The sequence below is a fragment of the Gorilla gorilla genome, chromosome 3, assembly GCF_029281585.2.
Source record: "Gorilla gorilla gorilla isolate KB3781 chromosome 3, NHGRI_mGorGor1-v2.1_pri, whole genome shotgun sequence".
In the NCBI taxonomy this organism is placed as follows: domain Eukaryota; kingdom Metazoa; phylum Chordata; class Mammalia; order Primates; family Hominidae; genus Gorilla; species Gorilla gorilla.
Window position 1 is genome coordinate 186,157,948 of NC_073227.2, and position 16,028 is coordinate 186,173,975.

The window sequence follows — 16,028 nt, forward strand, 5'->3', positions numbered from 1 at the left end:
CAGGGTAGTTTTTTGGGATATTTTAGCTCTGAGGTGAACAGCTTCTTTCTGAGATCTTGTCAGAGATAATCTCCAGGGAAGCATGCAGTTAAATGTACACCACTATTGTTATTTCTCTTCTCCCAGGGTTTTGTTTACAAAGGAATTTTGTGTAATTATGATTTCCCGTAGACTTTTCTGATAGTTTGTGGTCGCTGACAGTGCACTGTATCAGAAAAAGAAGTGAGCTTTCAAGAAATCTTGAGGCTATGTTATGGTTTAATAAGAGATGCTGGGTTAAAGTGAAGGTGATGAATAGTGGCACGTTCTCATGCTTCTTTTACCTTTGAAATTTAGTGAATTCTAGAGCCAAATCTTTTTTGCCCATGGCCCTCAGCATTATTCTTGGACTGTCCTTTTAGTTTTTAATTGAATCCCTCCCCACCCCCATTCAGTTGCTTATGTCTCCATGTATCATAGTTCACTTATGTTGTCACACCTCGGTGCTTAAACTTGCCTCCTACTCTCCCCAAGTCTCCTTGGCTTAGGGACCATCCCTTCTCTTTCCTCCTTCCCTATTTCTTTTCCACAAGTGGGTATTAGGAAGAAAGTCTTGTACTGTTTTTTTAGCAGGCAGTTTTGTAGAAGGATACCTGGTTTTAGTAATAAAGCTGGTATGGAAATGACTTCAGCGTGAAGTTGCTGCAGCTGACAAACAGGAACTGAATCTGAGCTAGAAGATCTCTGTAACAAGCTTTGTTATTGACTAACTCTTTGTTATTATTGTGATCCCTGTTATGCCTTGCATTCTCTAAGCATCATAAGTAATTTGTTTTCTTGTTGTCTCTGGCATGAGGGTTGTGACCTCTCACTGAGGGTGGAGCCTCTGTGTCTGGTGCAGGCTATGCATGCCCCGGCAGGCATTTGTGTGTTTGTTGAAGGAGTAATGCTAACCAGGTGGGTCCTTTTCAGCAGCTGTTCATTGCTATTAGCCAAAGGCAGTAACATAGTTACTCTTCTAGTCATGACTAGAAATCCATAAAGACAACAAATGCCCAAAAGCAGGGACAGCCTCAGCTACTGATCCTATAGCCACAAGAATAGTTCATGCAGCTAGACATATGGCACGTTCATTGTTGTGATATGATTGTCAGGTGCAAGTGGGTAACAAAAGTACATTTTATGATTTGCTCAGGTGAGCTTTTGGAAGAGGAAGGGGAGTGTTTTCGGCCTGCAAAAAGTGGCTGATTATGCTGCCTGTTGAATACAGTGAGTGGCAAGAAGATGTATCAATCTACATTGGCATTGGAACTTCCACAGCAGTGTCTTGCTGTAACGTCACTCTTATTCCTTTGTGTTTTAGGTGAGATGAGTGAGAGCCGAGCAAAGAGAGTTAGAATAAAAGAGGTAGATGGCTGGACCCTGAGGATGCTAATTGATTACGTTTACACTGCAGAAATTCAGGTTACAGAAGAAAATGTACAGGTAAGAGTAAACACTTCACACCATCTAGCTTTTTATGCATACAGTTTTTTTTAATAAAAAAAGCATACCCACACAGTATACAATTTGCACCAAAATAATAGGATTCATTGTGAAAATTGTATTTCTAAAAAATATTTGGAATGATTACACCTTTTTAGTAATGTTTCTGAGTTCAGTATCTTTTATATTCTTTAAGATCTGAGATACAAATCCTTTAGTTCTCTGAATGATGCTTGTTCTTTCATGACAACACTGTCATATTCATTTATAACTGTTGATTGATGCTGCCCACAATTTTTCTTTATTCCTTGGAAGGATATAGTCTACAAAGAATGTTTTTGACTGCCAATATTCTTTATTTCTGTCTTTTTTTTTTTTTTTTTGATACCCGATCTTGGTCTGTCTCTCAGGGTGGAGTGCGGTGGTGTGATCATGGATCATGCAGCCTCGACCTCATAGGCTCAAGGAGTCCTCCCGCTGCAGCCTCCCAAGTAGCTGGGACTACAGGCGTGTGCCACTATGCCCAGCTAATTTTCTTATTTTTTTGTAGAGAGGTCTCAGTATGTTCCCCAGGCTGATCTCAAACTCTTGGGCTCAAGTGATCCACCCTCTTCAGCCTCCCAAAGTGCTGGGATTATAGGTGTGAACCACCATATGCCCAGCCTATTCTTTGTTTTACTATTTGAGCATCCTCTTTAAGTGATTCTGGAGTTTAGGTAAAAGTTGATATTGCATCTTATTTTCTATAAAGAACAAATGTTTTATGTGTGTTACATAAATGTTTAAATAATACAGTTGGATGTGGAGTAAAAGGTGAAAATCCCTGTTTAGAAAACGGACCTTCTCTTCGAACCTACCCCAGTCCACATGCATTGATTCACTTCTTCTTCTCTAGAGGGCAGCTTCTGTTATATACTGTGAATCCCTTCAGACCGTTTTCCATGCATTTATTCACACAAACGTACACACAATTTTTTTACATAAGAAATACTGTACTTGTTCTGAAACTTGCTTTTTGAACTGAACAGTGTTTTAGGGGTCTTCACACATTAGTGTATATGGGTCTAACTCATGTTAATCAGCTATATATATATATATGTATGATTTTTCACCTTTATAAAAACAGTGCTATGAGTGGACATTTTTATATTTGCATCCCCAAATTTTATAAGCTGGATTCCTCAAAATGGAATTGGTGAATCAAAGAGTACATGCATATATTAATTTTTTGATAGCAATGCCAAATTGCCATCTGAAAATGTGTGTTTATTTATATTCCTTCTAACAGGGACACTGTGTTTTGAGGACAACAAAAATAACTAGGACTAAATTCTTAAGAAATAATCTTTAAATTCTACTTGCACAAATAGGAAGTTGTTGGCTCAATCCTTATCCCTGCTAACTAGTTGAAATATGCTACAAAATGAATTCAGAGACTGAAATCTTTGCACTTGTTAAGACATGCTATCGATTGTTCCATGTGAAATACTGGCAGTAGTAAGGCCTCCTGGTGATCTTTCCCAGATGGCCTCATTAGCTTTTGCTTAGAAGTTCCAGTTATGAGGTAAGGCATTTGAAAAACCTTGGTCAATATTGGGGTTGTTTCTAAATGTATGCATCAGATACTAGATGAACTTTTTTTTTTTTTTTTTAACATGGAAGAAAGTGTTTGGTATATGTCATGAGATCACTGAACTAATATGTCATCTCGTTCTGGTCTTTTAGGTACATTTAGACTATTTGCTAGATTCTGGGGCATTGTTTTCAACAAGAGTTTATCTTGGTTTCTTTTTGTTCATTCTTTTTATTCATTTTAGTGCATGGGCCTCATTATGTCCTTATATTTGACCTTCAACAAATGAATTACTGATTTCTTTGATTCACATAATGGGCCACATGGGAGAAAATTGAGGAAAATCATTTAGGCCTTAGAGACTAAACTGTGTGAATTCAGCCCTGAATGTTGTTTGTAGTAGTTCTTGTGGTGGGGACATGGGCCTATTACGAATTAGGAGAACACCTCTCATGTTTCTTTTAATAACTATCATGTTCCAGTCCTAAAATATTAGTCATCACAGCCTTTCAGAAAACTCTTACCATCCTAATTTGCCTCTTGTGTATATATTGCTTAGCTTTTAGAATATGCAAGAATACATTCTAAGAGTTACATTTGGCAGGCTTATTAAATGCTTAACATTTGTATAGTTTTGTTTTTAAGAGGGAGAGGGATATCTCTTCAGCATAGGGCTATCATGGTTTGTAAAGCTTTCTTTTATTTTCAATTGAAAAATACTTGTTTTGGAAAAGGCAGTTGAGAAATAAATTAGATTAAAAGTAGCTACTTTTTCCATAACATGTGTTTTTCAATGAAAAAAATAAGACTATACCATATAAAGATACACCAGACTCCTATTTCCTGCTTTGTATATTTTTTGTCAATCTATATTTTGTTAAATCTTCCTTGTAAAGTGCTGTCCACCTTAAAGAAGAAGGTGTCTGTTGTTATTAATGTTAAGCTGAAGTTTTAAGTGGCCCTAACTGGAAGCGGTGCTCTGAATTTATATGCCCTGAAGGTGCTGACAGTGGGAACAGAAGTTTCTATAATTCAGATGTTTCTTGGTGGTGGTGTATTTTTCTCACTGGACCTAGACTCAAATCTTTTACCAGGTGACCTCCCTTTTGTAAGTTTCTGTTTTAGTAGTAAAGTATAATATTAGGCTAGAAAGTATCTTTGGGATTGCATGTTTTGATGCAGAATCATTGTGCCGTAGAATGCTGAGGTCCAGCCATCTGTTGGCAGTCAGTTGGCGACAGAACAGGGCTATAACCCTGGTTTCCCAGATTACTAGTGTAGGGTCTCTTCCATGATACCATATGATCTCCTTATTACACTAATTTTAAACAATATAATACCTATTTGAAGTGAAGGTTGTTAACTTGGAGTCAGAATGAGGGAATGAGTAATTTAAAAAATTAACTCCAAAGAAGGGACTATTGTTATTATAGTCCCTTCTGATTTATACAAGCAATAGGGCTTTAATTCTTGGCCATTCCAGGTTTCCTAGCTTTTTGTGTGTTTGTTGCTGCTGTTGTTTTTTTGTTTGTTTAGGTTTTTAAACTTTGGCTTTAAGTTTGGATATTTGGTTTTATTTATGGCAGAATTGGAGGATAATTTGAGCTAAATGAATTTACAGTTTTTTTTTAAAGGGAGATAAAAGGAGAACCAATATTTTACCTATGACTACACTTGTAATTCAACTTTTTTGTTGTTGTTGCTGTTGAGTGAATTAAAATTTAACTTGTGTCTAGAGTTTCAAAGCAAACTTTATGAACTGCATAAATCTGGGAAATAGAGAAAATACAGTCAAAGGCTATTGAAAAGTATGCTCTTTGACATTTGGTGGTTATGGACACCTTTGAGAATATGATGAAAAACTGTCAACCCTTTTCTAAGGAAAGGGCACATTAGCTTATCTACACAAAGTTTTGCATACATTTTCAATACACTTTCAGAGAATCCATGTACCTTGCTTGCTTGCCCCACCTTCCACTGTTAAGAATACTTGGCTTGATTTTTAAATTTTTAAATTTTTTTATTTTATTGAGACAGAGTCTTGCTCTGTTGCCCAGGCTGTGGTCAGTGGTGTGATCTTGGCTCGTTGCAACCTCAGCTTCCCAGGTTCAAGCAATTCTCCCACCTCAGCCTTCCAAGTAGCTGGGACTACAGACATGCACCATCACGCCCGGCTAATTTTTGTATTTTTAGTAGAGATGGGGTTTCACCATGTTGGCCAGGCTGGTCTTGAACTCCTGACCTCAAGCAGTCTGCCAAACTTGGCCTCCTCAAGTGCTGGGATTATAGGCATGAGCTACCACTCCCGGCCAAGAATACTTGGCTTTAGATATAAAAAATATAAATATGTAAGTGTGTGTGAGTCTGTGTGTGTATGTGCGTGTATGAAGGATTTTCACATGGGTATATCTCTAGTTATATGCTAAGCATTTTATATGTAGCTCATTTGATGTTTTTGCCTCCATATAAGATAGGTGTTACCCCAATGTGATTGAAGAAATAGGCTTAAGAAGGTTAAATAATTTGCTCAACGTCACACAGCAACTATTAAATCGTCATTAACTAGTATTGCTTACAAAGAGAGTTTATAAATTCAAAAATGTAAATGTCTTTATAACTGAAAATTTTTTTTCACGATCCAAAAATTATTCAAGATACATGCTATGTCATTAGATGTGTTAATTAACACTTTTGGAGAATCCTAAAGGATCTTGAACTTCTTAAAGCATTTACTTCATTGCTAAATTTGTAGTTTTGTTACATGAGTTTGACTTCTCCGCCTTTGGGTATTTGTTTTGGCTTCCTAAAAGTAGGTAAGAGTTTTTCACTTGATGTAAGTGTTAAAAACAAAGGTAATGCTGTTAATAAACAGTGCCCATGAAAGTAAATGCTCTCTATTCCTAAATTAATATTATGAGTACTCATCTACAGATTCTTTCCATATTAGAACTGTTATCATCTAGAAGAATTTGAGAAACATCTGACAGTTTTGAATGGATGGGTTTTAAAAAGTTCATGAAATATATGCTGGATGAATTGGAATTATTTGAGACAGACACTTTCTATCTCTTTAGAAATGAAACAAAATTTAAATGAGAGTTTTTCAAGGGACATCTAAAATCAATTATTGGTAATAAACAGACTAAATGTTTAACACAGTCTCGGTATAGTAGAAAATTCAACATAGTGTGTCCATCTTATTGGTGGTATAGGGCAGGTTGTTGTTGTTTTGCTTCAAACCACAACTGCTAGGAGTATGCTGTATAGATAGTGTTTTACTCTGCATGTTCCCGGAAGGAGGACATCACATGGAGGGGCTTACATGGTACCAGGCCTGTTGACATAGTTGAAAAAGCTTTAAGTTGGCTTAATCAACAAAAAGCCAGCCAAAGTAGGGAAATCACCAAAACAGAATACATGTGTACCCTAAATATTTTAACCTCAAACATGTAGGTTTACAATTGTATTCCAGTCTTTGTTTGTAAAACTAAGTATGGTAAGCTGTTTCAAGAGCCACATGTCCTTTTTTGCACAAACCACACCATAATCATGCACCAACTATAATTTCCAGGCTTTTTTTTAAGTGCAGCAAGAACTGAGACACTTGAAATCTCAATACAAAATCTTCTTTGAATTATACAGTTTCTCTTTCATTCCTCCCATGTCTAATTGGATTGAAAACATTTATTTTTTTTCCAGTAACACGTTGATCAAGCCACTCCAAAGCAGCCAACTTAGTTTTCATAGAAAGAGCTCTTTTTACATTCACATTTCATTGAATTCATTTACTTAAATTGTGTAATTTCAATAAGTGCAAGTGTCATAAACAGATGTGGGAGCAAATCCAACATATATGAGTTGGTAAAATGCATCCCAGCTGGAGGAGCAGACGTGTGCAAGCACAGTAGAATGTAGTTACTGAGGGCATGGAGAGAATTGGTTCATCAGGTGAGTAGGTAAAGTAGATTTTGGTGAAGAGTGCTTTTGCTTTGTGTATTTCTATATTGTGTGGGTAAACATTGAAATGAAATTCCCATTAGGTGGAGATTTGTTTTAAAAATCTGTCTTAAAAATATTTAAGACACCCTGTCAGTTAAACAGTCATTGATGGACTATCTGATAAGTACTCGGTCCTGGTGCTACAAAAAAAAAAAAAAAAAAAAAAAAAAAAATGAACAGGGAACAAAGCGTAATGAATAGAGGATATACTTAGACTGGGTTTGGATCTTGGCTTTGCTGTTTAAATGCCATGTGACCTTGCCTAAGTTGCTTAACCTCTGATTGGCATTGGAGCTTGAGCCAGAGATGAATAGGGCTAGGCGTAGGAGCACTGACCTGATGGAGCAAGCACTCAACAAGTATTTTTTTTCTGTTTGTGTTTGTGTGTGTGTGTTTTTTGACATTTTCAAAAAATAATTTTAAAACTGAGGGTAGGCTGGGCACAGTGGCTCATGCCTGTAATCCCAGCACTTTGGGAGGGATGCCAAGGGAGGCGGATCACCTGAGCTCAGGAGTTCAAGGCCAGCCTGCCCAACATGGTGAAACCTCATCTCTACTAAAATTACAAAAGTTAGCCAGGCGTGGTGGTGCACACTTGTGGTCCCAGCTACTCTTGAGGCTGAGGCAGGAGAATCGCTTGAACCCGGGAGGTGGAGGTTGCAGTAAACGAAGATCGCACCACTGCACTCCAGCCCGGGCAGCAGAGTGAGATTGCATCTCAAAATAACAACAACAAGAAATACTGAGGGTAGCATGCAGTCCAAACTGAAATGTTTAGAGGTGAGTTACAGATTCAGGTCTGAATGAGATGCTGCAGAGAACCTGGCCGCAGGACTTTCGTGGTGTTGGTAGTGGTGATAGCCTATACTCTTAGGCTGATGGCAGTGCCTTTATCCAGGAAGAGCTGCCCTGGGTGAACACTCAAGCCTATAGCTCTTATGTTTCTGGCTAGTCTAGAAAGAGACTTGGTAGGGGCTGGGCAATTGTAATGACCACAACCAAGTAATATTGAGATTGTGGAGGGTCTGCATTCCCGTAGGAAACTGGGCAACAAACCCAGGATCTGGGGCTTGTTATGTGGGGCATTAGGAGTCATGCTGTGGCTTGGCAAGCATGAGGGTACGTGGGGGAGCACATCACATTTAGGGCAGCAAGATTAACGCCAGACTGTAAACACTGATATGGTGCCCAATAAGCTTTGTGGTATTGGTCAGGATTAGTTTAGGACCGAATTGAACTGCACTTGAAGATTTAAGATTTTTAAGACCTGTAGCTGGATCAGGCCAGATCAGGTATGGGTGAAGAACCACTTTACTGCTTTTTATACATGGCTTGCCCTTTCCCTTCCCTATGTCTAAGCTGTTGAGCTTACCTCTTTTTTTCACTGCCAGTATTGATCCTGATGAATTTCATCTTTCAATCAATAGTTTACTAAATATTTATGGGGTATCTATTCTATGCCAGACACTGTTCCAACCATTGGTGTTACAATGTCAAGCAGGATAGATAAGGTCCCTGTCTTGAAAGGCTTTACATTGTAGAGGAGGAGTAGGGACGAGACAAATAATATACCCATAGATAGAGAAACAGGTGACTTTTACATTATTCTCTGGGGAGGAGTCATTTGAGCAGAGACTTGAATGAAGAGAAGGGAGTGATGTAAAAGTAAAGGCAGAGAACATTCCAAGCAGAAGGAGCAAAGGACCTGAGATATGAATAAGTTTGGCGTGTTTTATGGGCCAGAAAGAAAAGGACGATTATTATTTGAGCAGAGTAAATGATGAGAGAGTGGAGAAAGGTGAGATTAGATTAGAAAGGTAAATAGGGCCAGACAAAGTGGGTTTGTAGACTATGATAAGGAGGTTTGATTTTGTTCCAGTTGTAGTTTGGGCAGGGAATTCATGCTTTAGACAGTTTGTTCCCCTTTCCCATCTGCTAGCTGGAGGATGGACTGTGGGGGCAGTAGAAGAAGTTGGAGGCCCTTTAGATACCTGTTGGGGTAGGCTAAGTGAGAGACTAGTGGCTTGGGCCTGGGTTGTTGGCGTGAGATGGTGAACAATAGATTTGGGAGATATTTGGAGGTAGGGTCAATGGAATTTACTAATGGATTTGCATGATGGGATGGAGGAAGGAGAATGATCAAGAATGGCTCCTGTGTTTTTGGCCTGAGCAACTGGGTGGATTATAGTGCTGTTGTCTGAGATGGTGAAGACATGGGATGGGGACATATTTTCGGGGTGGTGGGAATTAATGGTTCTATTTTGGTTGTGTTAACTTTTACCAGTTGGGCTTACAAGTGGAAATGCTGAATAGGTTGGTTCTGTGATGGGAAGGGGTCAGGTTAGGGAGGTAGATTTGGTGTATTAGTGGCATATTGAAGTGGATGAGGTCACTTTAAGAGGTAGTGTAGACAGAGAAAGCAAGCAAACCAAAGACGTAATCTGGGGCATTCCAGATTTTAGATGAGCAGATGAGGGAGATGGAGTACTGGTGATGTAGGAGGAAAAGCAGGTGTATGTGGTGTCACAGAATGCTAGTTCTAGAGAAGAAAGTGCTTCAAGGAGACAGTGTTTGGCTGTGTCAGATGTTCTTGATAGGTCAAGAAAGTGAATTGAGCCATGTCAGTGTAGGTGTCGTTACATTCGTTTGCCTGAGACAGTCCTATTATATGCCTGCTAATCTGGTGTCTTGTCTGATTAGTGTTTACTTTACTCAGAAATGTTCCAGTGTGGATGATAAATTATGTGGTCACACTGGTCATTAGTGACCTTGGGAAAAGCTATTTAGAGGTGATGGTGAGAATGAAAACTGGTTTGGAGTGGACTAAGAATAAGTGGACTCAGAGAGTACCGAAAGTTCTTTCAATGCCCTTTGCTATGAAAGGGGAGAGAATGTGCTGGCTGAAGGGGATGATGAGTTTAAGGGTGTTTTTGTTTGTTTTGTTTTGTTTTGTTTCTTGATGGGTAATTTAAAGCATTTTTATGTTAATTAGAATAACCTAGTAGAAAAGCGAAAGTTGATGTAATAAAGGGGAGAAAGAAACAAAGGGTATAATTGCAAAAGTGAGAGGGGTTGGCATCTAAAACAAAATGAAGGGGTTTACCTTAGATGGGAGCAGGAAAACTTCTCTGTTAACCAGAGAGAAGGCAGACTGTGTTGTTGTCAGATACAAGTTAGTGGCTTGGATGGTGGAAAGGTAGGTATTTTATCAGCTTGCATATAATTATAAAGGCTGTGGCAAGTAATTAGCCAAAAGGAAGATGAGGAAGAGGGATGCTGGAGATTTGAACTAAAGATGATAAATCATTGTCTTGCAAAGGATGAAGATGAATTTACTAGTGAAGTGTAGTCGAATTGTCAGGCCATATTGGGAGCTCATTTGAGATTCGCAGTCATAAATATCAGGTAGAATGGTTGTGTGATTTTCTTCAGCCATGTTAAACCACTTATACTTAGTATAGAGATGATGAATGTGTTAGTTAGCTATTGCCACAAAAGTGCCACAGAACAAAGTATGCCAAAGCTCAGTGGCTTAATAAAAAAATCATTTATTCTTATGGATTTGCAGATTGGCTGAGAATCAACTAATCTAGGCTGAGGTTGGCTGGGTGACTGGCTCTACACCATGTTTTAAAAATTATTCTGGAATAAGAAAGTCTAGAGCAAGACTACATGAGTGGGTAGTTGAGAAAGAGTGGAGGAGGAAGTGGTAGTTGGAACTCAGGAAACCGAGATGTTCTATTTGGATGTTTATGTCATCAAAAATTGTCAGCAGTTGTAGTGGAGAGAACGGTGATTTAGGTTTTAAAAAGTTCTCTCTCTTGTGTTTGAGTTAGCATGATGACAACACTCTGGGGTGATTGCAGTACCATACTAAATCTTTGATTTAGAACCACCTGTTCCATCTTAGTATATTAGACGAAGTTGGCCAAGTAAAAAAAGTCATCTGTAAATGAGTAGGAGTGACTGAGTTGTGGTTAGATAGTCCCAGTGAGGAAGGTGAGCAGACACATGCTTCCAAGGAGCGGGGGTTTTTGGAGAAAGGAGAAAGGAAATAGCAATGGGGAGCTGCATCTCCAGGCCTTAAAGCAGCATTTTTGTTTTTCATGTGTGGATGGTGATCAACTAGTGGGTCAAGAAATAAACTTAGTAAGTCATTATTAGCATTTAAGAGAAAAATTAGAGACAAGAGTAGGAAATGCTATTCAAGCTTAAAGTCTATTTCAGAAGAAAATAGCAGGTCCTAGCAAGTCTGCATGTTTTGTGAAACTTTGAGTTCTAGGTTGTGAGGTAAAAAGTCTTACTATGTAGTGTGGTCAAAAGAATTCGAAAATTCAGCTATAAGTTACTTGGAGTGTGAGAGAGAAAAGTTTCATGAATAGTAGAGATGTGACTGAATATATGTTATTGTTTATGCATAAATACAGTGATTTTTATGTTATTTGTGTATATATTTTATTTTTCTAGACTGTATTCTTTAGCATGCATTTCTAGCATGGAAATACCCAACAGATGACTAATAGATGTTGACTGCTTAGACTGTCAGGAAGACATAGGTACTCAGTGGTAATCCAGAAAGTATACTTTGTTTTCTATGCTGGCTCATGGTGCAATTCCTGGAACAGGGCACAGAGATTCAGATGGACCTGCTTGAGATGGTGAGCAATGAAGGTGATGTCACAGTGGGGGTTAGACATCGCTTGCCCAATCTATTTCTTGGCTTTGCAGGTCTAGAAACTATTTTGTTAGCTCCTTCAGAGTTGATCAGACTTTTGGGAAATAGCTCAGAGTAGCCAAAAGCAGAACACTGATACATAAACCAAAATGATCTTAAACTAATTTTCAGTGGGTAACAGGTGTTTCTAGGGACTGTGTTTACATTATCCGGTGTGCATCATTCTCAGGATCTAGATACCTAAGTGATAGAATTAGTAATCAGAGCTTCATTTGGTGAGCAGGGAATCACAAGGAAAGGGAATTTACTTCAAAGGGATAATGGAAAGTCTTACCAAACTGGCATCCCACTGCAAAATATACCTTTCTAGTGATTTGAGTATTGATTACATACTGTGAAATCCAATGTCTCCTTACCTTTCATGGTACTGGGAAAACTCTGACAAATAATTGCTCTTTGGATAACCCATTTCTGAATTTTTTTGTAATCTGGTAGTTGTCTTTTTCTGTCCCCAAGCACTTGAGGATGTGCCAAACTCCACCAGACACAGTGGTTCATTGACACAGAGATTCTCAACTAGAGGGCAGGGTGCCCTGGTATTTTTAATTCTTATTTATCTCCTTGTGGAGATTTAATAATGTGGACCATTTTAAACCTCATGTTAAAAATAGTTTCTTCTGGCTGGGTACGGTGGCTCACGCCTGTAATCCCAGCACTTTGGGAGGCCGAGGCGGGTGGATCATGAGGTCAGGAGATCGAGACCATCCTGGCTAACGCGGTGAAACCCCGTCTCTACCAAAAATACAAAAAATTAGCTGGGCGTGGTGGCAGGTGCCTGTGGTCCCAGCTACTAGGGAGGCTGAGGCAGGAGAATGGTGTGAACCCAGGAGGCGGAGCTTGCAGTAAGCCGAGATCACCCCACTGCACTCCAGCCTGGGCAACAGAGTGAGACTCCATCTCAAAAAAAAAAAATAGTTTGTTCTGACAGAGACTATCACTATATATTTGATTATGTTTTGAGCTTTGTTACAGTCATATTCCAGATCTGCTCCTCCAACATTGCCCTCCACCCACTTTGAGTGGATGACCATGCTTCATTTGTAGCCACACATCTAGAAGTTGCCAAGTAGCAAGGAGTTCTGTAGAAAGTTCATCTTCAAGGTGAACAGAAACATCTACTGAGCAGTTTTTTAAAATGTGGTTAATAACTCCTCAAGGTAAAATCATTTGAATTACACGTATAATGCTGCATATTTACATTAATGTGGAACAACTCAGAAAATAATAAGGAGCCCTTAGGTTGGCTTTCTGCTAGTAAACTTCATGGCCCAGTGGACTTTGGCTAATTATAGTATTAAAATTCAGAGCTCAAATCTTGAATTTATTACTGACTTGAAGAAGGGCCTTGAGTAAGATATTAACCTTTCTGTTTCTCAGCTATTAAATGAGGCCAACAGTGCTTTGCCACTGCATTGAAATGGTGTAAAAATATACCAGTTAAAGCTTGCAAAAATATCTAAATGCTCTATAAATGTTGAGCAGAAATAAGAGATGGGCAGGAATAAAAAGACTTAAGACCAAGAAAAAGAATAACTCATTAAAATTATTTGGGATCACTGGGTAGAAAATAGCTCATATGACTTTTCCTTCCCTCTTTATATTCTGAATCAGGTCATATAAAAAATGTCCCTAATTTGCTATAGAGTTCTCTCCCTCCCTCTTGTGCATTTGAGTTGGCATGGAGACCACACTCGGGTGATTGTAGTATCATGCTAAATCTTTGATTTAGAATCACCTGTTCCATTGGTTTGACATGTAGTGGTTAGAGAAAAAGTTATGTATCTCCCAGCAGTGTCTATGGAAGGCTTATTGCTTTTCCATTTCTGTTTTCTTTCTCTTATGGGATAGAAGTCCTTTGTGAGTAAAAGGGTTTGGCAGATGATGTGCTTGGAAAACACAGGTTAAAACTTAAAAAAAAAAAAAACATAAATTCCTGAATCAAACCTTCAGGATTAGTGGTTGTTTATGATATAACCATGGGTACTTATATCATTGTATCTGACATTCTAGCACGCAGAAATCAGTTACCTTGATATTTTATCACTTTACCTGGTTAGTACTAATTTATTATTATCCAGAGGCATAAAAATTTAAATTATTTACCATTTGAGTTTTGATGTTAATTGTATTTTATTATGTTTTAAGTCTGAATTTGGTAATCCTCATAGTTTTAATCAAAATATTAGACCAACTAGAACATCCGTTCTCCATTCTAGTTAAATTATTTTTATTCAATATAAGAATATATAATAAAAAAAGTCTTATTTAAAATTTAATATGGAATGGCCATTGAGGTCAGCTAGTTTGAGAAAACCTAGAAACCTTAGTATAAGAGCATCTTATAAAACTAGATGGATACGAAACCCAAAGTGGTTTTTAAAAAATTTATTGTTTGGAGCAAGGCTAGGTACTCTAGAAGCGTTAGTAATTGAGTTACTTGTGGCTTTGTATTATTAAAATATATGGTCCTTGAAGATGTCTCCATGACTGAATCATTTTGAGAGTCACGTTTTAAGTAGTTTCATGTGGTACATAAAAGGCATTTATCTTGATGAACAAAAAAATGACTCCATCCTGATTATGATTTAGCATCTTATAACAGCGTCTTTGTAATTGGAACTCGAACAAGACAAATAGAAACAAATCAAAGTCCTTATTAGAAATATATCCAGTTCAAAGTGGATTTTTTTTTCTTGTTTGTGATGTTGTTTAGGTATGGAGCCTGTGTGTGGGATAGCATATTTGTATCAGGCTAGTTGCCAGTGTTCAGGGTACGCCTCTCCAATCCAGTCCAGGTGGTCACAGTCTAGAGTTGTTAAATTATATGTGGTTCTGGCATGTTTGGTTTGACACCAGCCAAAGGTTTTATAAACCCTAGCATTATTGACATATAGTCTTAAAAATATTATTACCTCTTGGACCTTAACGTCTTAATCTCATTGTTAGGTTAGTAAAATTAATGTGCTTCTGATAATCTGGTTTAAGTGTATTATGCCTTTTCTTAGGCTATATAATTTATGAAAACTTTATTTCTAGCTTTGTACAGTGGCAGTATCATAGCCAATGAGGTTTATCTGAGGCATGATTATTGCTAATTGAAAACTTTATTTCTTGCGAAAATAGAATATAGCTATATCACTGACATGGATGCACAAGCTACTGTTTTAAAATAAGTTTATCAATGCTAGTGTAGCAATTTGGTCATGTAAATGCATTTTTGCGGGGTTGCCTCTTATTTTGGATTCTATCAGGTAGGATTGTTATTTTCTATTTGAAAATTTATTTCATGGCTTATAAATGCTGTCCGTTGACCTCTGGTTAATCTGTTAGTATGGATTTAAAGTACAGCTGTCCCTCAGTATCTGTGGGAGTTTGGTTCCATGACTTCCCTTAGGTACCAAAATCTAAGCATGCTCTGGTCCCTGACTTAAAGTGGCATAGTATTAATATTGGCATATAACGCATGCACATCCTCCTGTATACTTTTTTATTTTTTATTTTTTTGAGACAGAGTCTCGCTCTGTTGCCCAGGCTGGAATGCAGTGGTGCGATCTCGGCTCACTGCAACCTCTGCCTCCTCCTGGGTTCAGGCGATTCTCTTGCCCCAGCCTCCTGAGTAGTTGGGATTACAGGCACCCACCACCATGCCTGACTACTTTTGTATTTTTAGTAGAGACAGGTTTCACCATGTTGGCCAGGCTGGTCTCGAACTCCTGATCTCAGGTGATCCACCCGCCTCGGCCTCCCAAAGTGCTGGGATTACAGATGTGAGGCACTATGCTTGGCCCCTCCTGTATACTTTAAATAATCTCTAGTTTGTGTACAATACCTAATACAATGTAAATGCTGTGTAAATAATCATTAATATGGTACGGTTTAGGGCATAATGACAGGAAAAAAAGTTTGTACATAATCAGTACAGATGCACTATTTTTCCTGAATATTTTTGATCTGAGGTTGGTTCAATCCCATGGAGGGTTCACTGTACTTGATTGTTTTTCCCCTAGTGGGATATAATTTACATACTGTGGATCTTAACTGTACAGTTTGCTAAGTTATAACAAATGTACACATCTGTTAATCCACACCCAAATCAAGGTATTGAGCATTTATAACCTCAGGTCTCTTCCCAATAAATCTCCCACTCCCTTTCCAGGCAACCATTGATGTGATTTCTATTATAATAGGTTAGTTTTCCCTGTTCTTGAACTTCATATAAATAGAATCATACAGAATGTATTTCTTTTAAGGCTGACT

At 38.2% G+C, this 16,028-nt stretch overlaps 1 protein-coding gene and 1 pseudogene across 7 annotated transcripts in view; both read left to right on the forward strand.

Annotated features, from left to right (window-relative positions):
- Window positions 1-16,028, forward strand: part of KLHL2 (kelch like family member 2) — a 115,172-nt gene that overhangs the window by 29,670 nt on the left and 69,474 nt on the right. For 5 of the 7 annotated variants that reach the window (XR_010133531.1, XM_055384706.2, XM_055384708.2 and 2 more), the window contains one exon: window positions 1,343-1,464. The exons of the other annotated variants lie outside the window; for them this stretch is intronic. Coding sequence is in view for 4 of the 5 variants with exons in the window: in XM_055384706.2 (XP_055240681.1) it covers window positions 1,343-1,464 (122 nt within the window). In the remaining variant the exon portion in view is untranslated. The remainder of the gene's footprint in view (window positions 1-1,342; window positions 1,465-16,028) is intronic. 7 annotated transcript variants of the gene reach the window in all.
- Window positions 14,806-14,884, forward strand: LOC115934528 (uncharacterized; annotated as a pseudogene).